The sequence below is a fragment of the Haliotis rufescens genome, unplaced genomic scaffold, assembly GCF_023055435.1.
Source record: "Haliotis rufescens isolate VD_foot unplaced genomic scaffold, xgHalRufe1.0.p SCAF_35, whole genome shotgun sequence".
NCBI classification, from domain to species: Eukaryota; Metazoa; Mollusca; class Gastropoda; order Lepetellida; family Haliotidae; genus Haliotis; species Haliotis rufescens.
The window spans coordinates 1,500,523-1,527,613 of NW_025964057.1; the positions used below are offsets into that span (position 1 = coordinate 1,500,523).

The window sequence follows — 27,091 nt, forward strand, 5'->3', positions numbered from 1 at the left end:
TACAAAATCATCGAAGGGATTACGTTCTCGGCCAATGAAAAGTCTCCACGTTAAAGCGTTGTCCGCGTGGTTGATCTGAGTGTATACTCGATCATTTGGTAGAGATATATTCACAAATTCCCCAAGTGTTCAGGTAAATAGTTATATGCACTCTGTATATTAAACGAACGATAACATCATCTATTGTAAAATATGATTTATGCTTTAAACATCAACAGAAAGTCGTATTTTTAGCAAATCGGCTCATTTTACCAACCGCGTTAGCTTGAGAAGTTCATTGATTTGCATGCATGAAGCCATTTTATCTTCTCATCCTTTTTATAATATTGAAATATCAGATCAGAAATGTATATTAATCATATCGCAATTTATCTTGTTGTTCAATTAGAAACCAATCCTTATCAATGCAGTCGTCGAATAATTTATCTCATTAAACTATCATTTCGTCATTTCATCAATGTCGAAACATTGATATCGTCGATCAAGGAGAACACATCCCCCCCCCCCCCCCCCCATAATCATTATCCTCGCAAAACATACGATCATTGCATGTTTTCACATAATTTCATTCTCCTTCGACGTGATATAAATATGGAATGTGGATTTCCAATGTTCCATCCATATGAATATTATGAATATGATATTGGTTAGTCAGTAATTTTTCTATTGTTTGAGAGAGAACATAGTCCCGGCAACATCAGTGACTGCACACTCGTTGTTAAGATTGTGTGAGCAAGCAAGATCATTGCAGTGGGAATAATTTCTGCATATCTTGCCGTGTTACAGCTGAAATGAACCCTGGGTATATATGAATGTATTCCCAATGTTACTACACCTACAATTGACCAAGAGCAGGGCAGGAGCCTATTTTGTACTGCTTAATGCCAAGTTTTCATCTCTTTGTACACATTGTTTTTTTCTGGCTGCTCCTGCTATAAATGAAGTGCCACTAGTTGAGCTTATAGATTTGCTGATGAAAATGATTTACGTATTTTTGTCATGGTTGCTAACATTGCAAATTAAGTAAGTGTGAGAGGTTTTGTTCAACATGCTTTATGCAACATCAATATTGGTCAAGTTACTCACAGGGTTCACACCATATGATTAGGGGTATTGCAAACGAATACAGCACTCAAGTTAAGCTAGTAACCCAATGATAGTATTGTCTTATAAACAAATATTTAGAAATAGGGTTACAAAGTTTAATATTTTTAGGGTTACAAATTAGTTTGGGTTGCACAACCCAAAACAGTGTATTAACTTAACCTGATGGAAACTCATAAAAAAACTTATTATCGTGAACCCATAGAGATCCTGATTGTGGTTGCCTTTTCAGTCAAATATGAAGTTGTTGCGCAGCCTATTGTTGGTGACATTGCTGGGGTTGTTGTTAATACAACTTGTCCACTGCGAGGAAGCTGTTGAGGACGAAGATGAAGAAGATGATGATGGAACTGTAGAAGAAGAAGATGATACTACAGAGGAACCAAGGGAAAAGGTATGTATTAATGACAGGATTGTAAGAATCATACAAGTTTTGATGTATACACTTTCCCATGAAGATCCCGGGTAGAATAGTCATTCAGCAACCCATGCTTGCCGTAAAAGGCGACTATGCTTGTTGTGAGAGGCGACTAACGGGATTGGGTGGTCAGACTCGCTGACTTGGTTGATGTATGTCATTGTATCCCAATTGAGTGGATCATTTCTCATGATGTCAATCACTGGATTGTCTAGTCCAGATTTGATTATTTTCAGACCGCTGTCATATATAGCTAGAATATTGCTGAGTGCAGCGTTAAACAACAAACAAACGAAACAAACATAGCTAGTGGTATGGAATACTAAGAATATTGACATTTTTTATTTGAACGTTTCTAAAAGAAATTCAAAACCTTTCATAAAAACTAAAGTACCAATAAGGAAGAGAATTTAAGGATGTCAACTTTATTATGATGAACACAACATTTCAGAGTATATGCTTACTCCTTCATCAGGTGAATGAATGCTATGAGGCAGAGAGCATATATATGTACAAGTAAGAACAACAAAAGTAATGAGATAACAAAAGGTGGAAACTTAACAAGGGAAGCCAACAGATAATTGACGCTGATAGGTGATTAGCAAAGACAATGAAAACCAACACTTTACAGTAATTACTGCTGATAGTTATGGACAACTGAAAGCCGGGACTTAAATTTTCACTGATTGGTAATTGGCATTGCTATTCATTCTTTTACCTATCATTGTCCCTTGCCAATTACCATTCAGAACCAATGCAATAAACCAGAAGTTGTTATCCATGATGTTCTGTGTTATCCTAAAATACAAGTTATCACTCATTACTTACAGACCATTGATGCAACATTATACAGGGATTTACCTAGTATTCTTTACTAAGTGCCTTGCTGGCAAATTGGGAAAGATCATTATTTTGTTCAAACTTGGAATATTTTTAGAAGTTCATATTTTCTTAAATTCAGTGGTATTCTGAGATTGCATTTAAAGGAATAATATAAAACAAAGCACTAAAACCTGTTCCTATTGTTGGTCTTGTTATCCGTGAATAGAGGTTACTTCTACAAAGCCACAAAATTAGTTATTAGTTGTTATATATACATTTGTATAACAGCATTGTCAGATGCCTCTGGGCAGGTCTAGATAAACCCCTGTGATAGTCCAGATATTGCAGACTATTAAGAACATTCAAAGCTGCGTAAAAGCTAGACAATTATGATCATTATCTGATTGTGTTGAGACAGATTTTCTGACTAGACTATTGCATTGCAACAAGGCCAGGATTGACTTCATATATTTTTTATTGATGTATGTTTTCAGCCTCACTACAAAAAACCAGAACTCAAAGGAAGTCAGTTCTTTGTTGAGCCCTTCGATAACAAAGCAGACTCTATGAAGAGGTAAGATTCAACAGCTGTCTTCATGTTGTAGTTGTTGATGTGGATGTTTTCAGACTTGTCGAATGTTGAAGAAAGATGAAGTAAAACAGTCTTTACTGATGTCAACTAGTTTTGGTAGGGAAACAGTGCAGAAGTAGATTGCTGCAGGAAAGGATTTGCCATTCAAAGAACACCTTTTGCCACAATTCTTTTACTTCTTGACCCTTTTTGACATTGTTTTAAGAGGTTTTATTTCAACACCTTCATTATGTCTCTTCCCCCTGCCCCCATTGATCTATATAGAGAATCTCACCTGAGTGTCTTTTGATATCAAATATATCAACACGAGTGGATTCAAGTGGAAACTCTAAGGCTTGCCGTGAAGTTTTTCCACTTTTATCTACGAGTGTTGATATATTTCTTATCAAAAGGCACTCAGGGGGGATTTTATTTATCATCCAACATCATTCTTCCAGCTTTTTTGGTTGGTAGACAGTAATAAGCAGTGTCTTTGTGTAAAAAGTACTGCTGACAGCTTCAGTAGCAGAACCATTAGTGATGTCATTTGATTGTGACGTCATGGTTACCATGATGTCACAATAGTTTGCAAAGCATTGTGATGCAATTTCACCGAAGCGATATCTCCTGTGGGAGCCAGTTTTGGATGATAAATTCATTTATCTCACTCTGTATATGCTGGATGTTTCTCATGTTGTATAATTGTTTCCCACAGTAATGTCCCAGATGGTTATAAGGAAAGTGTTTCATTTGGCAATCCTTCTGTTTCAGATGGGTTCCTTCTCAGGCCAAGAAGGGAGGAGTAGAGGAAGACCTTGCCAAGTATGATGGTGAGTAGACCCTGTCTGGCATGGTCAGTCAACCAAGGACAAAACTCTATGGCATGAAGGATTATGTTTGCAAAATGTGTGGCGTGAAGTATTGTTGAATGACAGTGATTAATGTTTCATTATATGTGTTTTTGATACATATTACCATGATTACTGTGGTTAGATATCCACTTATGACTTACAGTGTTCACCATTAGGTATGGATGTCAGGTTATCCTTGTCATTGTGTCCCTGGACTTGTGTACTAACGGAACAAACTTTAATTGTGATAACTAACATATTAGTGTATATTTGATGTTCCTAATGCTGTTTGTACAAGATGTCCTTTCCAGAGCAGATCTTGAAAAACATACAGTATTTCTTCACCTAACTTGGCACACAGATAGGTCTAGTTATGAACTGATGCCTATTGGCAGTTTGGGATCTTTTCGAGTTTCCATGGCAACAACTTTGACTTAGGCTGAAAATGGCAGTAGTCCTTGTTTCCGTAGCAGATCATAAAAACCATACAAAATTTCTTCACCTAGCGCACAGATAGTTCTAGTTGTGAACTGGTGCCTTTTGATAGTTTGGGATTTTCAACAACTTTGACTTTGACTGCAAATGTAAGTAATGCTGGTTAACGAAGCAGATCATGAAAACCGTACAGTATATGTTCACTAAACTGGTAGATAGGTCTAGTGGTGACCTGGTGCCTTTTGAATTTGTCCTCTTGTTATTCCCTCCCCTCACTTTTTTTCTTTCGGGCAGATAGTGTTGGCACCTAGACTGACTGTCTGTCCATCCATAATCAATTGTTTTCAGAGCACAACTTGAAAACCGTGTAATATGTTTCAACAAAACATGGCAGACACATCAAACAAATCCTGAAGTGGTGCTTTTATCTTTTCACCGATTTTTTTGTCATTTTTATTTTTCTCAATTTTCCAATTTGGAAACAATTTGTACTTAGTTTCGAAAGGGGGTGGTTTTCGTTTCCAGAGCCAACATTCAATATCTTTCAACAAAACTTGGCAATTATATCAAACAGATCCTGAAGTGGTGCATTTTGCTATTTGCGGATTTTTGGCATTTTTCTTTTTCTCGGTATCCATGGAATCAATTTAAACTTAGTCTCAAAACAAGGTGTGATTTCATTTCCGGAACACAACTCAGAAACCATTTAATATCTGTCAGCAGAACTTTTGTTTTCTCCATTCTTTAACAAAACATGCCAGGTATATCAATCATGTCGTGAAGTGATGCCTTTATTTTGAACTTTTTAAGGAATATTTTCCCTACACTTAGTCTGAAACGGTCTTGGTGTTTTTCGTGAGAGCACAAGTTCAAAGCCTTTATCTGTTTATATATCTTTATCAAGACTTTGAAATGTGTTTCTAACAAAATAAAGTTTTTTTGTTCGGGTTGTGTGATTTCCTTTTTTATGTTGTCAGTTTTCAGGAAGTATTAGCATAGGATAAACATCTAAAATGCTGAAAAATGGGAACTGGGTAATATGCCACTTTCTGATGACTATACATGTCTATACATGTACTACCTTTTCTTGTTCTTTGCACACCGCGTGCTCAACTCAGTACATGCATGTAACGGCTTCACATGGACATGTTAGAACATGAGCACGTTACAACTTGAATAATTTTGTTTTTCCAGGAAAATGGTCTTTTGAGGAGCCAAAGGAAAGTCCACTTATTGGGGATCTTGGTCTTATTCTCACTGTGAGTATTTACTGATTAAAGCTCACGAACAAATAAACACGAGTAAACATTTTATGAAAGATGTATAACCTTTCAAGTGAAGTCTGTTGTCTGAAACTCTGGTGTCCCCCGCCTGATTTTGCTGGAATAATGCTATTAGCGGTGTAAAACCCAACTCACTCACTGGTGTATGGTATTTACTGATAGTAGCAGAGAGCTGACTATTTGTTGGGATATCATTGAGGAACTAACTTGTCTCCTGTGAGGACAGGTTTGAGTTTTCAGCTGCATGATGAGGCAGCATAGTTGTTTTATCTGTGTGTTTTGGTCACAACAAAGATTTGATAAGAACTTAGAAATTAACTTAAAGTTTCAATAGGCCAAGCAGTGGTCAATTTTAACTGCTGACCCATTGGCCCATGGCAAGTTAAGATTACCCAAAGCAGCATAAAACGCTCGCTCGCTCGCTCACTCACTCACTCACTCACTCACTCACTCACTCACTCACTCACTCACTGAAACATACAGTAGATGGCCCATCTGGCTAGTCAAAATTTCACCCCTTCTCTCCACTTTGCAGTCTCCATCATTTAGTTGTAGGCCAGTTAGTTTGTAGAAGGGCCAGTAACTTTTGAAAGGAGCAAGCCCTGCTGGCTACATGCAAATTTGTTGTTAACTCTACCCATGTAATAACAAAATGTAAGTTGTCCTTTTCTTGGGGTCAACACAGTGCCACTGATGCTGCATCAAATCAAATAATTTATGAATGTAATACTGTAACCATGGTAACTACATCTTCCTGTAATCTTTTTTCCAGTCACGAGCCAAGCATCATGCTATTTCTGCCCATCTCAACAAACCATTTGTGTTTAGGGACAAGCCCCTAATAGCACAGTAAGTATATATACATATATGGGTCAAACTGCATGTACTTCTCCAGAGACCCGGGATGATCTGGGGTAGAATAGGTCTTCAGCAACCCATGCTTGCCGTAAAAGGCGACTAGGCTTGTCGTAAGAAAGGCGACTCACGGGATCGGTTGGTCAGACTCGCTGACTTGGTTGATGCCAGTCATCTTATTGTATCTAAATTGCGTAGATCAATGCTCATGATGTCAATCACTGGATTGTCAGGTCCAGACTCAAATAATTTACAGACCGCCATCACATAGCTGGAATATTGCTGAGTGCGGCGTTAAACAACAAACAAACAAGACTTCTCCAGACCTGACATGGAGGCTGACATTTCCATCTTGTGACTGCTAGAATGTCACTGCTATTGACAGATGTTGTGATGTTAATTAATGCGAATGTAACCCTGGAGTGGAGTTTGAGAAGAGGCCGAGCCTCGAGCAGAAACTGATGTTTGTGTTTCCCTCTGCTTAGATACGAGGTGCGGTTTCAAAATGGCATGGACTGTGGGGGAGCGTATGTCAAACTGCTGTCACAGCAACAAAACCTTGATTTGGTAAGTGATGTCCATATTCTTGACTCTGTTCCTATAGTAAATGTGGAATGAACTTTCCTTTGACATTATTTGTTCACACTCATTAAATTCATGTTGCTTTTGAATCTAGTTAACATAGTGCTTGTAAAATAAGCCTTGTTGTAGCAGAAGGCACAAAATAGTTAAAGCCAATGTGGACTGAAAACTTTAACGTTACGGAAGGATATTTCTTTCATTGCACCCGTGAAGACCCGGGGTAGAAAAGGTCTTCAGCAACCCATGCTTGCTGTAAAAGGTGACTATGCTTGTCGTAAGAGAGGCAACTAAAGTGATCGGGTGGTCAGACTCGCTGACTTGGTTGATGCCAGTCATCTTATCGTATCTCAATTGCGTAGATCAATGCTCATGATGTCAATCACTGGATTGTCAGGTCCAGACTTAATTATTTACAGACCGCTGTGACATAGCTGTAATATTGCTGAGTTTGGAGTAAAATAACAAAAAAAAAACCCTTCTTTCATCGAGTAAATATTGTAGTCAAATAAACTAGAAGAATTAAGTTGTGATAACTGTTACTATTTGTCCTGTTTTCAGAAAGCCTTCCATGACAAGACACCCTATACTATCATGTTTGGGCCAGACAAATGTGGCCTGGATCACAAGGTGTGTACCTCATTGTGTTGCTGCCTGTCCTCACATGTCGGGGAAGACAACAACCTTGGTCTTGTTTCACTCGACTATTTGCAAAAGGAGAAATAATACACATAATTTTGAATTGGTTTGTCGTGATACAGAGTAATGCATGTAAATGTTATGAATGCATAAGAACCAAACTTCCTTTACATTCTCTTCATGATTGAATAGGATTGTGGGGTAGCCTAGTGGTTAATGCGTTATCTCGTGACGCGGAAGACCCAGGGCTCGACTCCCCAGATGGGTACAATGTGTGAAGCCCATTTCTGGTGTCCCCCGCCGTGATATTGCTGGAATATTGCAAAAAGCGGCATAAAACCATACTCACTCATGACTGAATATGGTTACTCATCATTGCCTTGTTTTCATGTATGATGTTGTTCAGTTTATCACAAACTCACTGTCTTCTATGGACTGTACAAGGGACATATTCACCATACCACAAACTTGCTATCAATAAGTATCAAGTATTTCCTGTGATAAACATATGTTTTCACATAATATCAGTGTATACTCCGTGGGGATAGAATAGGTCCCCAGCAACCTATGCTGGTCATAAGAGGCAACTTAATGGATAGGGCTGTCAAACTCGTAGCTTGGTTTATGACATGTCATCGTACCCTAAAGATCGTTGCTCATATTGTCAACCACTAGATTTGTGGCCATATTAATATACCTTGTTGTTTTTTGTGTAGCTTCACTTCATCTTCCGACACAAGAACCCCAAGACTGGTGAAGTTGAGGTGAGATATAACCCTCTTTGATGACCCTTCAAAATGTAGGAATGTCAGATGTTGCCCCATTAATGGTGAAACCGTTACTTTTTCTTGGTAACCCGTGAAGATTCGGGGGAGAATAGGTCTTCAGCAACCCATGCTTGTCGTAAGAGGCGATCGGATGGTCAGACTTGCTGACTTGGTTGATGCATGTCATCGATCTGAATTGCTTGGATCGATGCTCATGATGTCAGTCACTGGATTGTCTGGTCCAGACTCAATTGTTTACAGACCGCTTTGATATAGCTGTAATATTGCTGGGTGCGGCGTTAAACAACAACCTCACTCACTTTTTCTTGGTTCCCCAGTGTTTTTATATAAAATATAAGCATTGCTTGTATGTTGGGGTATGTTGGGGACAGGGAAGGATTTGGTAAAAATAACACAAGTAGGATTTTTAAGCATTGAAGAAAAAATTTCATGTGATCCTGTTTTTGTTCCAGGAGAAGCATGCTAAGAAGCCGTCTGGCAATCTGGATAGTTACTTCACAGACAAGAAGACCCACTTGTTCACACTCGGTAAGTTACAGAAATCATTAGGAAACATCGTCCAGAGGCAAAGGAGTTAACTGACTATAAAAGTCCAGTTTACACCCTTGCCGAACTAGGCTGTTGGTATTATGGAGTTATATTTTAGCTGGACTAACGAGTATCTGCATAGTCCAATCAAAATGTGTGATGAAATCGACACCCAGTTCGTTAACTGTCGTGAGATTTCGGTCGATTGCAGGATTTGCAAAGCATGTTAACCGCCAAATTGGCATCCACAGACATTTTCATGATTTGATGTACTTCACGGTGTAAGACCTGTTTTATCACAATATAGGTTTTGATTATCGATTAGATCGTTTTGACAGAGTGCCGCCATTTTGTTTGAAGCAAATGCAAGTGATATGAGAGGTGTAATCTGATTGGTCAAATAGGAGGGACATAGAAGGGGCATGATTTGTAACACCCACTGGTGGTGGTGCAATTGAGCCCAGAAATTCCAGCCTAGTTGGACAAGGGTGGAAACTGGACTTTTGTAGTCAGTTAACTTCCTTGCCTCGGGAAAATAATTGACAAAATCCTTCTTTTCTTTAAATTTTATTTGACATGTTTTTGTTGTTTTTCTTTATAAAGTGTTTTGGTCAGCATGGTCAGTTTGCATTTTTTGTCCACAAAAAAGGAAATATGTGTTGGTTATGTCAATGGGAACAAGCCTATTCCATGAAACATCAAGATAAGTGATGTAAGTTGTTTGAATATCTCAAATCACTGAATAATTTAGACGTACATGCTTGGTCATATCACCAGCAAAGTAATATGTGACTATTGGGACTATGCCATTAGTTTCTTTATCTCAACGCTGAAACATTGATAACTCCAACGTTTCAGTTGTGAATCCTGACAACAGTTTTGAGTTCCTCATCGACAACACTGTGGTCAACCAAGGAAGCCTCTTAGAAGATGTCAGGTGAGTGAATCTTAAGCATCAATTCAGGATTCAGGGATGCCATTGGTCTCAAGTAGCTAATTTTTGTTCAGAGGTGAGAATCTTCCGCGAATTTCCGTGGATTTTTGTGACCAAAGATTTGTTAAAACCTGATGGCTTCCCCCATAAACACCCCCAAATTATGGACGACACTCCATTGCAAAGACGTTTCAGCTTAAAAGAAAAATATCTATTCTCATCCCTGCTTGTTAGACGAGATGGATTATTTCTTGTGAAAGAAAGAGCTCCAGGTAAGCTGCGTATTTGTGTAAAATCCACAAAATAAATCAACGTTAACCAGTTGATTTTGAATTGTATTCTTTTAAATATGCATCAAATATTTAAAGATCCAAAAAGCATGACAACACTCTGCGTAATTAACCAATGCACACTTTCCAACTGGCGTAGCTGTAATTCTTAGCAAATTTTTATTTACTGAACGAATGCAGGTGTCACACACATGAACTCTACTATAGTGAATAATGCATAAAAAGGCTCTGGGTTTCGTTTGTTGTCATTTAGACACGTACATGACTGTTGTGAGTTTATGCAACATTTTACACACTTGGGTCAAACAAACAGATACATGTTAGAAGTCACCTGAAACAGAACTTAGCTGAGTTATCTTGAAATGTCCTCTCCTAGGTGTAAATATTACCCATAGACTGAACCCAAGTGACTGGGAGTATAGTGAAGACCCAATGACCAATGTGAATGGTAACTTGTGAGTAAATACTTGGAGAGTATCTGGAGCCCTGTATTAAGCATCTTCCCGAGGCAAGAGTTAACTGACTATAAAAGTCCAGTTTCCACCCTTGCCGAAGTAGGCTGGTATTATGGAGTTACATTTTGTCTGTACTAACGAGTCAATGCATAGTCCAATCTAAAGGACGCATCAAAATCGAAAACCAGTTCGTAAACTGTCGTTCCGTCGAATGCATGATTTGCAAAGCATGTGCATCATCCAAATTGGCGTCCACAGATATATTCCAAACCTTTTCATGTTTTCTTTATCAAGGAGCTCACGTTATTTGATGCACTGCGCTATGTAAGACCCGTTTTATCACAATATAGATCTTGATTATCGATCAGATCGTCTTGAGAGGGCGACGCCATTTTGTTTGAAACAAGTGCAAGTGATACAAGAGGTGGAATCTGTTTGGTTCATAGGGACATAGAAGGGACATAACTAGTAATAGCCACTGGTGGCGCTTCAGTCGAGCCCAGGAATTCCAGCCTAGTTGGGCAAGGGTGGAAACTGGGCTTTTAAAATGAGTTAACTCTCTTGCCTCGGGAAGATGTGTATTAAGTGATCATGTGAACATTGACAGGTTATCATTGTCTCTATTGTGAAATGTTCAACCTGCATCCTCTTCCAGCCCTCCAGTGAACCCCCCTAAAGAAATTGAGGATCCCAATGACAAGAAGCCAGCTGACTGGGATGAGCGAGAGAAGTAAGTGGAATCTGTCAGGCTTGGAGTCACGTCACACCCTTGTGTGCAAGTGGGGGACACTGGGTCACGTCATCTCACACCCTTGTGTGCAAGTGGGGGACACTGGGTCACATCATCTCACATCCTTGTGTGCAAGTGGGGGACACTGGGTCACATCATCTCACACCCTTGTGTGCAAGTGGGGGACACTGGGTCACATCATCTCACACCCTTGTGTGCAAGTGGGGGACACTGGGTCACATCATCTCACACCCTTGTGTGCAAAGTGGGGGTCACTGGGTCACATCATCTCACACCCTTGTGTGTAAGTGGGGGTCACTGGGTCACATCATCTCACACCCTTGTGTGCAAGTGGGGGGCACTGGGTCACATCATCTCACACCCTTGTGTGCAAAGTGGGGGACACTGGGTCACATCATCTCACACCCTTGTGTGCAAGTGGGGGACACTGGGTCACATCATCTCACACCCTTCTGTGTCAAGTAAGGGGCACTTGGTCACATCTCACACCCTTCTGTGCAAAGTTAGGGGCACTGAGTCATGTATGTGGTTGTTATGCCCTAAAAGGGCAGGGGGTATATAGTTACACCAAGGAATTTCGTCCTTCAGAAGACATTTTCTTGTCTGACCTATAACTTGAAAACTGCGACATATATCCTTTTAAAACTTGGTGAACACTTTTGATACCTATAGGAGACTTGCAGTGAGAAGTTTGATTTCAATATTTAGATTTTCTGAAAAAAATACAGCTTTATTTTTCATTTGTGTACTTACAATTTTTTTACTTGCTTAAACATTTGCGTGACCTATAACTTGAAAACTACTGCATGGATTCTTTTCAAATTTAGGGAACAGTTTCCATACTAGCAGAAGAGGTGCAGTGCAAAGTTTAATTTTGATATGTTTATTTTCTGAAAATATAAATGATCTTTTTCATGTTTCATTAGTGAACTCGTACACTTGGCCTTGTTCAGTTGTAGTTGTGATGAGTTTGCCATAAGGAACATTATGTGGTTTCAATATTCCATCTAGTTTCTAGGATAACTACAGCTATTGAAGACCTTAAAACATTTTGTAATGTAATAAATGTCTGGTTTATTACATGCATTATTTCTTTGACATACTAACATGTTGTGATCTGTATTTTTCAGAATCCCTGACCCTGATGCATCCAAGCCAGATGATTGGTAGGTGACCTGAGTTTGTGCACCAGATTTAGAGGGGCAACCCTCCATTAGGTATACTTCACCTGTGAAAATATGTTCCACCTCCTCGCCTCCATGGTCTAGTCAGTGGTTCAATCCCTGACCGCCTCCGTGGTCTAGTCAGTGGTTCAATCCCTGACCGCCTCCATGGTCTAGTCAGTGGTTCAATCCCTGACCGCCTCTGTGGTCTAACAGATAGAGCCCCTGCCCAGGTAGTGAAAGGTCGGTGGTTCAATCCCTGACCGCCTCTGTGGTCTAACAGATAGAGCACCTGCCCAGGTAGTGAAAAGTCGGTGGTTCAATCCCTGACCATCTCCGTGGTCTAACAGATAGAGCCCCTGCCCAGGTAGTGAAAGGTCGGTGGTTCAATCCCTGACCGCCTCTGTGGTCTAACAGATAGAGCCCCTGCCCAGGTAGTGAAAGGTCGGTGGTTCAATCCCTGACCGCCTCTGTGGTCTAACAGATAGAGCCCCTGCCCAGGTAGTGAAAGGTCGGTGGTTCAATCCCTGACCGCCTCTGTGGTCTAACAGATAGAGCCCCTGCCCAGGTAGTGAAAGGTCGGTGGTTCAATCCCTGACCGCCTCTGTGGTCTAACAGATAGAGCCCCTGCCCAGGTAGTGAAAGGTCAGCGATTCAATCCATGACTGCCTCTGTGGTCTAAGATAGAGCCCCTGCCCAGGTACTGAAAGGTCGGTGGTTCAATCCCTGACCGCCTCTGTGGTCTAACAGATAGAGCCTCAGCCCAGGTAGTGAAATTCAATTCCTTATCACCTGCGTGGTCTTACAGATAGAGCCCCTGCCCAGGTAGTGAAAGGTCAGCGGTTCAAACCCTGATCACCTCCGTGGTCTAACGACTAGAGCCTCTGTTCAGATAGTGGAAGGTCAGTGGTTTGATCCCTGACCACATCATACCAATGTCAAGAGATGGTACTTGTTGTTACCCTGCCTGACAATCAGCAAGGGGATGAAACAAGGACTAGCAGTTAGTGTAGTGTGTCTGAGTGGGATAATTGTGGCTTGATATCTCAGTGTGCTAGCACAGATGTCCAGACCTGTACAAGCAGCCACACATCATGCACAGCGCTATGTAGGGGACTTTACACCCCATTTCACTTCATGTCAAAATAGGATAACAGAAATGATAAGGTTACCTGTGGATTGTTTTATTCAACATAATGTATATTGCCAGATGATGTGTGCTGTGAGAAATGTGTTATTTATGATTGTGTTTCCTGCTAGGGATGAGTCGGAGCCTGAAATGATCCCTGACCCTGATGGAGTGAAGCCTGATGGCTGGTTGGATGACGAACCCCTCTTGGTGCCCGACCCAGCAGCAGACAAACCCGAAGACTGGTGAGTAGGGGACACGGTTCTCTGTTGGCTCCAAAGCTCCAGATAAGCTGCGTATCTGCGTAAAATACGCATCCGAAATGCAGAAATATGCAGTAAAATTAAATCCAAGCGTATCAAATACGGAACGAACATTACAGATACGCTACAATAATAAAACTTGTACATATCATATCAATATCAAAATATTGTGAAGTAACCCTGCGTATTCGATTCGCAAATCAGCAACTTATTTTGAAATTTTAAACGGGCATTCCGTCAACCTTGCCAAACTCCACAATGACAGTTACATGATGATCATTTGCCATCACACTTTCTTGTGGAAGTATCGTGGTATTTTTGAGTCCTACAAAGCTCTCGAACCCACACGACACCAGTTTGCAGGGACTAGATGAATAGTGTTTTTAAATATTTAACTTAAATACCCACATGTGTAAAAACTAGTGGGTAACAGAAATTTGAATACCCAGATAGAATTACTGATACCCAATGATTTTAAAATGCATGGGTAAAATACCCACAACACCAAAAGCTTATCTGGAGCTCTGGGCTCTTATAGTGCTTTCTGCAGCCTAAAGGGGGCATGGGTGGCCCAGTCATCTAAGGTACCACACCTCGCTGTGCTGAGGTGCCTCCCTTGGGCAAGTGATGGTCCTACGATCGTGGGTTGGAATCCTGGCTAGCCATGATAATGTTTCTAGGTTAGTCAGAGTCACAAAGCAAACTTAGTACAACGACTGTCTTAACTCTCACTAAGCAATCTTAGTACAACGACTGTCGTAACTCTCACAAAGTAATCTTAGTACGACTGTCGTAACTCACAAAGCAATCTTAGCACAACGACTGTCGTAACTCTCACAAAGCAATCTTAAAACGACTGTCGTAACTCTCACAAAGCAATGTTAGCACAACGACTGTTGTAACTCTTCTAAAGTGATTGTAACACAACGACTGTCGTAACTCTTTTAAAGCAATCTTAGCACTATGACTGTCGTAAGTCCCATTGTCTCACATAGATGTATGATGGCCATTGCACTAAGCTCACTGTATGGAACTGTGTTGTTGACATCCATGAACTGATCATGTTAAAGTGGTATGAGAATCTTTCTGCATTGTGTTCCAGGGATGATGACATGGACGGCGAGTGGGAGGCACCTCTTGTAGGTGAGTGTCCATTAGACATCAAAATTCTCTGATGATTTCATGTTTGAAAGATATGTCCTGTAATAAACTCAGCCGAAGTTACAGAGCTATTTGTCACATGTGTTCTCTCCTTAAAATGTGTTAACATACAATATATTCGCCCCTTAAGCATTTTGTTTATTTAAGATGATGACTTTGTGCCAACAATCTTTGAGGCTACGACTCTGAACTTAACCCATAGCATAATTTACGCTGTTGTTATGTGGATGAAATATCAAGTTTACTTGACCAAACATAATTTTACTAGACTTGGGCTTCTGACAAAAGACTAAAGTTGAAGCCTATGGTGTATTGAAATCCTTGCAACACTCTGTACGTCTGTATATGTTTGTGCGGCCCAGTCGACTAAGGTGCCACAATTCACTGTGAAGAGTTGTGTCCCTTGGGCATGCAAGAAACCCCTGATCATGGGTTTGAATCCTGGTTCGCCCAAATTGTGAATGTAGGTTGGTCAGCAGCATACCCGTGTCCGTGGGTTTCACCAAAGTTGTAAACATCTAAGACCTGCATTACTTCGGGCCTTGCTCCCACAGTAAGCTGACACGCGGTGATATAACTGGAATACTGTTGAGAACTGTGTTAAACCCACCTCACTGTGTCTGTGTCCCAGATAACCCCAAGTGCAAGGAAGCAGCAGGGTGCGGAGACTGGCATCCTGAGAACATCAAGAACCCTAACCACAAAGGCAAATGGTCGGCGCCAATGATTGACAACCCCAGCTACAAGGTGAGGCAACAAGCAAGTTGAACTGCTTTATGCAGGTAGATGAGAACTGCTGTGATTATATTCTGACAGTGTTGTAACAGAAATCTATCAATTTTCGTGATTTCATCACATTTTGATTGTTCATTCTTCTGTCTTTACTTAATTTGAATAATATCTTTAGGACATTTTAGATTACAATCAGTCAATGTCCAAGAAAATGAACCCATCTGTCAATCACTGGATTGTCTAGTCCAGACTGGATTATTTACGGACCGCCATCATATAGCTGGAATATTGCTGAGTGTGGCGTTTAACAATAAACAGACAAGCAAACATGCTGTGACACGATACAGATGCTATTTACAGTGGCATTAGACCCATGAAGATCCGGGAAGAATAGATGTTCAGCAATCCATGCTTACCGTAAAAGACGACTATGCTTGTCGTAAGAGGTGACAAACAAGATCGGTGGTCAGGCTCTCTTGACTTGGTTGATACATGTCACTGTATCTCAATTCGTGGATCGATGCACATGATATTAATCACTTGATTGTCTGGTCCAGACTCGATTGTTTACAGACCACCATCATATAATGAGAATATTGTTGAGTGCGGCGTTAAACAACTAACTAAAGTGGCATTACCTCACTTGCTTGCTCAATCTTGTGATTACTACAGAAACAAGTTGTTCTTTCTTCAGGGCATCTGGAAACCTCAGGTCATTCCCAACCCAAACTACTTCGAAGACGTGCAGCCGTTTAAGATGACCCCAATTGTAAGTACCGAGCACCGCCTCGTAACAAGATAACATTTGTCAGCAGAGCAGAGCAGAGCACACAACTATTTGTGCCTAAACTAATGGGTTTTTTTCTGTATCGATTCAAGACGATACACTTGCTAGAATAAATTACTTGTGTCACCCGCTGTGATATTGCTGGAATATTGCTAAAAGCAGCGTAAAACCGTACTCACTCACTCACTTACTACTCGTTTAATGACCTCAGCATTTTGTCAGTCAAATATCGCAATATGTGTTGTAATTAGCGTTTCAAGTTCACAAGTAAAATATATTGGTAAGACGTTACCACACGATTTGACGTAAATATGTGTATCGCATTGTGACCTTTGTATCGTGACCTTGCTGTATCATTTAACCCTTCTTAAGGGTAGACAAGTCAAGACTCGTGAAGATCTGAGGTAGAATATGTCTTCAGCAACCCATGCTTGTCGTAAAAGACGACTATGCTTGTCGTAAGAGGCGACTAACAGGATTCGGTGGTCCTGCTCGTCGACTTTGTTGGTGCATGTCATCGTATCCAAATTGCATGGATTGATGCTCATGTCAATCACTGGATTGTCTGGTCAAGACTCGATTATATACAGACCGCTGTCATACAGCTGGAATATTGCTGAGTGCGGCGTTAAACAACATAGTTATACACACTCTCTCTCCCTCTCCCAAATAAAAGAAGTTATTTCAGCTAGACATACTAGATTTGTGGAGAAACAACCAGTCATGTACTAACTCACTGTGTCCATGAGGCGGTCAGGTAGCCTAGTAGTTAAAGCGTTCGCTCGTCACACCGAAGACCAGGGTTCTATTCCAGACATGGGTACAATGTGTGAAGCCGATTTCTGGTGTCCCCCTCTGTGATATTGCTGGAATATTGCATAAAGCGGCATAAAACCATACTCACTCACTCACTGTGTCCATGTCTGTCCCTGGAACTTGGGCTACAGTGACTGTACCTGCACTCAGACTGGAGGTGTGGTGTATTCATTTGTTAACAAGACAAGCATTTCAGCTCTCAAATTATTATGGTCCAGGTGACATCTTACATCAAATTGTTGTTATTTCTTGTATGATAATCTGTCAAGTCCACAAAATGTGTCAAAATTTCCACAAAATCCAGCTGTTTGTTTCAGAGTGCTGTTGGTCTGGAGTTGTGGTCTATGAGTGATGGAATGCTGTTTGTTGTTTCAGAGTGCTGAGGTCTGGAGTTGTGGTCTATGAGTGATGTAATCCTGTTTGTTTCAGAGTGCTGTTGGTCTGGAGTTGTGGTCTATGAGTGATGTAATCCTGTTTGTTTCAGAGTGCTGTTGGTCTGGAGTTGTGGTCTATGAGTGATGGAATGCTGTTTGTTTCAGAGTGCTGAGGTCTGGAGTTGTGGTCTATGAGTGATGTAATCCTGTTTGTTTCAGAGTGCTGTTGGTCTGGAGTTGTGGTCTATGAGTGATGTAATCCTGTTTGTTTCAGTGTGCTGTTGGTCTGGAGTTGTGGTCTATGAGTGATGTAATCCTGTTTGTTTCAGAGTGCTGTTGGTCTGGAGTTGTGGTCTATGAGTGATGTAATCCTGTTTGTTTCAGAGTGCTGTTGGTCTGGAGTTGTGGTCTATGAGTGATGGCATCGTGTTCGACAACTTCCTCATCACAGATGATCGACTTGTTGCAGAGCAGTATGCAGAACAAACATGGGTTTTGAAAAATATCGAAGAGAAGGCATCTTCCTCTTCCGGGGTAAGGATGCAGCTTCATTCCAACAGTTGGGCAAATCTGTCAGATATGTACATAAAATCTACAAAAATGTTAATCTGTTAAATTATTTCTTTCTTTGGTAAAAATACAAAATGGTTTTTTTCTTATGATAAGCCTTAAACTTGCCTAACTATTTTTTTTATGAGCATTCTATTTGTTCATTGTTTTAACAGGCAAAGAAAACATCCTTCCATTTGTCCAATATATTTTACAAAGTTTGGTCAAGACTGAAATTTTAGCTTTATAGGAGAATGTAAGGTTGACAGATTTTTCCAACTCTTCCTTTGACATATTATTTCTGATTCTATCTCTATAACTTTCACGTAGTCATTTGAAGAATATAACTTTCATGAAATTTTGATATGTAGCATCATAAGAAATAAAACAAAATGTAATTGTTTCTGGCGTGTAAGAGTAATTTCAAAATTATAACATGTCCCCCCAACTGGTGAAAACACACATGCTTCCTCTACTTTCAGCGTTCCGTAGTAGATGCAATAAAACAGGCGACTAATGAACGTCCCTGGCTATGGGCAGTGTTTATAGTGGTAGTTATCTTGCCCATAGTCCTTATTGTAGCCTATTGCTGTATATCGAAGGTAAGACACGTGTTGTCACTTCTAGACTGTCTGCATGGCTCAAGGCTTCTGTCACTCCAGCCCAGGTCACTGCTGCACAAAGGCTTGATGCTAGGGAGGGAACTGTAGACCTTCAACTCCGTGGAGCTGTGTTCAGCCTCAAGGCAGGCCTGAAATCAACAAGAGTAGATGAATAAAACAGTATATCTATTAATTGTAGGGCAGTGCTGTTGTTTCATGACATGCACATGCACTAAAGTACTAGAGTTATGACATTGTCACAATCACATCTAGATCACGTTGTGACACATGGCCATGAACTCTTGTTTTCATTTTGGAAATTTAAAGTTGAATTAGATTTGATTATCCTGTAGATCAGCTGTACATCAGCTGTTTGATGAGCCTCTAGTGCAGCACTGACCTTGGTACCATATGTGCATGCTTTATAATACCTCGTTGACAATCATGTCCACGTTACACAGGGATTTTGGACCACACTGAAGTCTGCGGCTGATGACCGCCCCTGGCTGTGGGCCGTGTACGTGGTGGTCCTCCTGATGCCTATCGTGCTGCTGTCTATATGCTTGTGCCCTAAGTCAGGGCCGGTCAAGGTAACAGGCTTCTCCTTGTCATCCATTAAACAGATCAGACAGAGAAGAGGACGTTGTTTCAGGGTCCCTTGTAATGTTTGTTAATTGACAGTCAGGTACGAACATTGTTCCAGGACGTAGGACCAAGGTATGTGGCAGCTTGGTTGTTAGTTCAGTCAATCCTGAATCCATGATGGGAATGTGTGGAAACTTTGTGGTTCCATCCTCGGGTATCATGCTTGGTCCATTTTAACTTCGTGGGGTGGTGGGCTAACCTAGTGGTTAAAGAGTTTCTTGTCATGCCGAAGACCCGGGTTCCATTCCCCACATGGGTACAATCTGTGAAGCCCATTTCTGGTGTCCCCCACTGTGATATTGCTGGAATATTGTGGAAAGGGGCGTAAAACCATACTCACTCTTGACTGAATATGGTTACTCATCATTGTCTTTTTTTCATGTATCATGTTTTCAAAGTATCAGTTTATCACAAACTCACTGTCTTCTACGGACTGTACAAGGGACATTCACCATACCACAAACTTGCTATCAATATGTATCAAGTATTTCCTGTGATGAACACATGTGATTTCCCATGATATCAATGTATACCCCGTGGGGATAGAATAGGTCTCCAGCAACTCAATCACACACCTAGTATTGGTAGCCTGCTTGGACATAGGGAGGAGACACATAAGGTACGTCCCAACTACCGTAAAGCCTTGTTAATTGGGACCTAAAGGATCCGGAAACCCCTCCTTCTAGAGCATTTGGTGGGGAACCTCTACATAAGCAGTATGTAAATCCAAACAGGGATCAATGTAACTGCTGGCCCGTTGACCCGTTGCCTGTTAATATTACAAAGGGCTCTCAGAAACGTCAATGGCCCAGTCGTCTAAGGCACCACAATTCGCTGTGCAGAGTTGCGTCCCTTGGGCACGCCAGAAACCTATGATTGTGGGTTCGAATCCCGGTTTGCCCCGATTATGTTTCTAGGTTTGTCAGCACAAAACCCGTGCTCGTGGGTTTCACCGAAGTGATCTGAGACCTGCATCACTTCGGGCTTTCCTCCCACTTTAAGCTGACACGCCGTGATATAACTGGAATAATGTTAAAAGCGGCGTTAAACCTAACTCACTCACTCAGAAACGTCAAGTACATGGCCTGTCTGGCTAGTCATTATTTCACCCCTTCTCCGTGTATGTTAAAATTGTTTCATTAGATCCTCTCGGGTAAAAAGAAAACCAGCTGCCATTTTGTAATGTTGTGTACAACATCTTCTTTATTTGCTCATAAATCACCACGAAAAAAGAGGCAAATGGAAGCCAAGATTTAATCTTAGAGTGCAGGAATAAACGTTTTGGGGTGAGAAGTTGTAAAGGTTCTAGGTGGCTAGGCGACCTTAGGTTCGGCCAATATGCGGCCTCCACCATTTAGTTTTTGGGCCGGTTGGTTTGGAGAAGGGCCAGTTACATTTAAAAAGAGCATGCCCTGCTCCCTACATACAACTTACTGTTAAATTTACCCCTGTCCAAATCAACATTCCTGTGTAGACATGATTCGTTAACAACAAATTTGATCCAGACGTTGTCACTGGTAAGGTACAGTCCAGTTCAACACAGTTTTGCTCCAATCAGACAATGTAGCTATATTTTTGGAAAAATCCACACATTTCTTAGACAGATTGTGTTGGCCCTGGAGTAATAGTTGCTGTGTAGATTGTGGCAGGTGTCCCCGCTGTCTGTAGTCTCATTTGGTAGGTATCTCGTGTAGTCTTCAACTATAATGTAACAGTCTTCAGGTAAGTGCAAGTCAGTCATTATGGTTTTAGTATTTTTCTCTATGTACTTCAGTTTCATCCTTAACTTCAGTTTTTAATTTGCTGCTTTACGGTAAACCTGAGTTACAAACTAAAATCAGCATGAAAACTTAAGGTTGAAAACGATTTTGGTCTTTTTTCAGGTTCACTGTATTGCAGCTTTAGATCACTTTATAGAATTGTTCATCACGACTTTGTCAGTTTTATTATGAACTTCATTCATGTGTGCTATTTTCAACATTTGAATCACCTTGTGCAGTAATAACTATATAAACCAGCTTTTTCTTGCTGAATGGTTGAGATATTGCAGCTGTGATGTTAAATTTTAACTCACTCGCTCTAACAATAATTTTCTTCTTTCATTATGGTTAACATGATAATCTATCCGGCAGTATGACATTACTTTGTAGTTTGTAACAGTTAAACACTCAACCAAGACAATGTGCTATTTCTAACTTGTAAACTTTGATGCCTCTATCACAAGACTCATCATTCCATTTTCTGTTTTACAACAATCAGTCATGTCAGTAAAGGTGTGAAGGTATTTTAACAGTAATTACATATGACACTTTATCTGCTATCCATGACAATTCATGTTGATGAATGTAATGTAAAAATATGCTTAGTTTTGTCAAGGAAATTGACTTTAAATATTCCCAGAGCTGTACAGACAATTATTGGGTGACTGTCGCCATGTATGCATGCTAGATGTTGGAAGTCACACTCTCCGTCTTTTCAGCCTGAAGATATCGATGCCCAGAGAAAGAAAACCGACGAGCCGTCACCTGATGATGAGGAGGAGAAAGAAGATACAACAGAGTCCTCTGGTGACAAGAAGTCAGTCGGCCCAGGGGGAGATAACAAAGGGAAAACATCAAAGTCAGATTTAAATGCAGCAGCAGTAAGTAGTTGTTTACATGGACATTCAGATTGAATCATGTTTCTTGCCATGAACAGTTCATTCTAGCCGTGCCATTGGTGCCTTCAATTTTCAAATGGTGCAAATTGAAATTACGGAGTAGTAATGAATGTTACATGGTTCAGATTCCAATTCATGCTCTCTCAAACACTGCATTACGTCAAGCATGGTTAGAGTGCTCGCTATGTGGTTTTGTATGGAGCCGACCCGTGAAGGTCCGGGTTAGAATAGGTCTTCAGCAACCCATCCTTGCCGTAAAAGGCAACTACGCTTGTCGTAAGAGGCGACTAACGGGATCGGGTTGGTTGATGCATGTCATCGGTCCCAATCGATGCTCATGTCAATCACTGGATTGTCTGGTCCAGATTTTGATTATTTACAGACTGCCGTCATATGGTTGGAATATTGCTGAGTGTGGCGTTAGACAACAAACAAACAAACAACACAAATGTATGGAGCCATATCACTGTTTTGTACTCTGCACACTGTATAATAAGCAATAATTATACACAATTATGATGGTCATTAAACGCTGTCAGGTTTCTGCACAGTTTATGGCCCATAAGATTTTCTGAATAGCCCTCATTTTCAGGGTTAAGTGGGCCATGGGCCCCACCTTTTTCACAGGCAGGAATGAATGGTCATTCAGCAGCAGTGTAGCTACAGTAACTGGCTCAGATAGAGATAATCTAGATGACAGATGGAGATGCCCTGACCAAGGTGCAGGAAGATATTGTACATATGTTATGGAGGAACATTTCCTTTTTTGCATTTCCTCAAAATATTTCCTTGTGTATTTTTGGAAGAAAGATGAGTATAGGGAAGACGAAAGTGACTTCATGGCCATTGATGGAGTGGTACTCCACAGAAGGGAGATAGGCTTGTCATGTTTTGCCTCATGTCCCCGGCCATTGATTGGTCTGAAATGACCCGAGGCCTTCACAGGCCAATATAATGGTGTGGAAACTGTGCTGACTTTGCAAAACAACATTCTTTCCTGAACTCACTCATGATGTATATGATGGCTGTTTTGTAGGATGAAGAAGATGATGGTGATGATGATGATGATGAAGATGCAGATGAAGAAGGAGAAAGTGATGAAGTGAAAGAAGAAAACAAATCTAGCTCACCTAAGTAAGACCCTTAATTATGTGCCATTATTTATTGGAGGCGTTATGTAAGGAGAACAGCTGTAGAGGATTGCTGAATGACTTACTGTAGATTGCATCTGTTCAACACTTCAGCACAATATGTTGGTCATATGATCAAAGGAGGTGTGCCTTTCTTCATCACTGGACGGGGAGGTAGCCTAGTGTTTGTAGCACATGCTCATCATGTCTAAGGCCAAGGTTCAAATCCCACCTGGGTACAGTGTGTTGAGCCCATTTCTGGAGTTGCTGCCGCGGCAGTGCTGGATTATTGCTAAAAGTGGCTCGCTCACTCACTCACTCACTCACTCACTCACTCACTCACTCACTCACTCACTCACTCACTCACTCACTCACTCACTCACTCACTCACTCACTCACTCACTCACTCACCTGTGAAGATCCGGGTTAGAATAGGCCTTCAGCAACCCTTGCTTGTAGTAACAGGAGACTATGCTTGTCGTAAGAGGCGACTATGCTTGTCGTAAGATGCGACTAACTGGATCGGTGGTCAGGCTCGCTGACTTGGTTCATGCATGTCGTTGTATCCCAATTGCATGGATCAATGTCAGTCTCTGGATTGTCTACAGTCTGCTGTCATGTAGCTGGAATATTGCGTAGTGTTGCGTTAAACTCACTCACTCCAAAAATGATAGTTGATCGTCTTTTGTAACAGTTTTGTGATTTGCTGATCTTGTCTTTTTTCAGGAAATCCCCAAGGAGGAGAAAGGCCCGCAAAGAATAAATCCAAGTCATGTAACTATTTTATGCATTTTACTGTGTACAAGGACTGAGTGATGCCAAAAGCTTGAATGTGACGATGCCTGGGATCTCTTTGTTCACAAGTCGAACTGGTGGAGGCACTGATGGGAACATCTGGCCTTGACCTTTGTCCTGACCTTCCTGTGGGTCATGTTAGGAAGATTACTCCAGTATGGACAGACTGGAGATGAAATGCCACTTCGAACACCACCTACAGTAACATGTATTAATCCTATTTGTCAATTCTTGGAATATTATGTTACCCGTCAGAAAGTTTAAGATAATTTAAATATTTTTTAGTCTTATTCAATTTTTATTAACCAAGAAGAATGAAGAATTCCTGAACTGTCAGTGCATCTAACAGGTTCAGAGTTGTCATGTTGTCTCCTTGGCTGAGGTATCGGGAACAAGTGTCAAGTGAGAGCTGTGCATCTGTTTCGCATCTGCTGCAATCTGGCTGCTTACAGCTGAACACGTCAGCAATCCAAAGCTGCTTGTTATTTACAGTGTTACTGTGTGAAGCATGGGACAGTAACAAAGTATGATAGTTCCAACTTTTATCCCCTGTGACATAGTATAGCTCTGTTTATGTCACTTACATTTAATTCAGTTCGTGTTTGGTTTGGATTAAATAAATACATGCTGTGAGGTTCTAATAGAAGATTACTATTTGATACATTTTTTAAAATCAAACTAAAAATACAGGGTAATATTTGTATTTTCAAGTCAATAAAACTTAAGTATTGACACCAAAGATAGGGATGTTAGCTATTGTATCTGAATCACAAGTTTATGAAATTCCTTCAAAGACCTTCTAAGACACCAGTTGTGTGAATATTGGGGAGTCCTTGTGGGCATTCTGTGACCTGAACTTAGTTTGTCCCCCCAGGAGATGGATGTCCTCGTGTCAGAGAATCCATCACCATGGGCCCTCAAGAGTTGAGCTATTTCAGTGGCATTTAGAAGCTGTAGTATCAAGGACAGGATTTACCTTTGGATCGTAACTTCTTGTTTCTTTCAATACAAGGTTGAGTACGAACACTGTACTTCTATCAAGCAAGTGTAATACTTGCTGAGAGGAGGTGCTAGGATCTGTACTGACACACTGCATAGGAGGGAAAACAAGTTGGAATCCAAAAGGTGATCCTGGTTGGGGCCATGAATCGTCTATTGTGTCCCGTTTCATTGCTACTCTGTTTATTTGTTGCCCTTCTGTAAGTGGAGTTTGGACAATATCCTGTATATATATTAACCCAGTGTGATATTGGTGTGGACAAGATAATATAGGGGGAGATTTGTAATATGACTGCATGTGTGTTAAGATGGACTCACTGTGGACATCCCTCAAGGTCGTATTGAAGTTCAGACAACATGTTTAACAATGCATTAAACTTAAGTAAAAACTCAAGTAAGAGCTGCCATAACGGGCTTAATCTAGGTGCATTGCCTGATATTTACGCCATGATAGTATCTCCATACTTTTACACTGACTAATGACGGTCTTTCAGTGATAGAAACTAACAGTTTTAGTCCACTGGTCCTTATAACATATAGCAGAACCCTTAAAATGGCAAATTTCTACGAGTCCTTATGATGTCTTAACTAATGGGCAGTTTGGCAGGGACTATAGGACTAGTGCCAATTTCTATCGCTGTCTTTGCACTAAGATTCCTTTAGAACAGGACTCTGGTAACTTGCCTCATAAAACTGAAATTTTCAATCTAGCAATAATTTGTTACCCAACATTGAAAGATTCCTTCAAGACACCAATGACAGTGTGTAGATCTTGAAACGGGTAGTGCCTAGCTGAACATATAAATGTTGTCATATTGTCACAGAGATTATGCCATCCAAGAAAACTGGCTCCTCATAAGATGATGTTTCAACTTGTTGCTTCTAGAAGCGATGTCTGATGACATGCACCAGGTAGTAGTTCAATTGTAGATAGATCATACTAAAGTCATTCCTTGCACACACATGTGTACTGATAATACTGCAGTATTATGACTGTATTGCGGGCTTGCCTGCCACCAAATTCGACATCATTGTACACAAGCCTTCATGTTCTATTCTACCTGAGTTACCTGTAAATGCCCTCGTTAACCACAAAGCTTGGATTCCACAGGTGTGTCATCCGGTGGTCATGTGATGAATCCAGTAGGGGTGAAACGATACATCGGTGCATCGTGAATTTTCATGTGACGATACTTTACACAATACGTTGGTTTTTTTCTGTATCGATACAAGATGAAAACACTTGCTGAAATAAATGACTCACTATTTGTACCCCTGGCGTTTTTGTCAGTCATATATGGCAGGATGTGTTGTAATAAGCGTTTAAGTTCACTACTGAAAAAAAGCCGCTACGAACATGTCTACTGCTCGGTTTTCCTTTTGAAACTGCTCTGAATTATTTATTGTGAAGAAGTTTCCTTGCGATTTGACGTAAATATGCGTATAGCATCGCATCGTGAACTTATGTATCGTGTTACGGATCGTATCGTGACCTGGCTGTATCGTGACCTGGCTGTATCGTGACCTGGCTGTATCGTTTCACCCCTAGAATCCAGTCGTGAGGAACAATCACTACCTGTCAATGACTTGGAGGTGAAACATTATTCAGTGGTAATTGTAGCAGACACTGTGTTTTGTACATTAATAACTGTGTGGTGAAGATGATGGTGTGTTTGTGTGAATGTGTATTGATGTTAAGATCCGAGCAAGTCCTACCATGTGTTAGAGATTGTTTCATTCTTTGTTATAAGGACATCAGTATACCCAAGGTAATACTGACAGGTTTGCAGAAAATCTGCGTAAACATCAAATCTGTTTTTTTGCCAGTGTTTGTTTTCCATTTTGATATGATGTTTGTCATTGTTTTATTGTCAATAGCTTACATGCTGTCTATATATATTTTGTATTCAAACGTCATGATAGTTTGGTCATTGTGAAAGAATACATGATCTGATGTTTGTAGCATCTATAAAAAATTATTAAC

General features: G+C 40.6%; 1 protein-coding gene and 1 long non-coding RNA gene across 3 annotated transcripts; one reads left to right on the top strand and one right to left on the bottom strand.

Annotated features, from left to right (window-relative positions):
- Window positions 1–26,496, top strand: LOC124134395 (calnexin-like). Of its 2 annotated transcripts, none has more exons than XM_046499176.2 (22): window positions 1–133; window positions 1,337–1,498; window positions 2,839–2,918; window positions 3,687–3,745; window positions 5,396–5,460; window positions 6,257–6,333; window positions 6,825–6,906; window positions 7,480–7,548; window positions 8,274–8,321; window positions 8,798–8,873; window positions 9,732–9,810; window positions 11,208–11,282; window positions 12,434–12,469; window positions 13,727–13,840; window positions 14,961–15,001; window positions 15,651–15,766; window positions 16,446–16,520; window positions 18,113–18,262; window positions 18,760–18,879; window positions 22,004–22,165; window positions 23,220–23,317; window positions 24,040–26,496. In XM_046499176.2, the coding sequence occupies exons 2-22, from the start codon at window positions 1,343–1,345 to the stop codon at window positions 24,074–24,076; spliced, it is 1,815 nt and encodes a 604-aa protein (XP_046355132.1). In that variant the 5' UTR covers window positions 1–133; window positions 1,337–1,342; the 3' UTR covers window positions 24,077–26,496. The 2 variants fall into 2 exon arrangements, with proteins under 2 accessions (XP_046355132.1, XP_046355131.1); XM_046499175.2 differs by lacking the exon at window positions 18,760–18,879 and adding an exon at window positions 19,341–19,469.
- On the bottom strand, window positions 26,335–27,091 carry LOC125372106. The gene is made up of 2 exons (XR_007217976.1): window positions 26,633–27,091; window positions 26,335–26,600 (listed from the first exon to the last, which is right to left on the bottom strand). It is a non-coding gene; the product is annotated as an uncharacterized LOC125372106 (long non-coding RNA).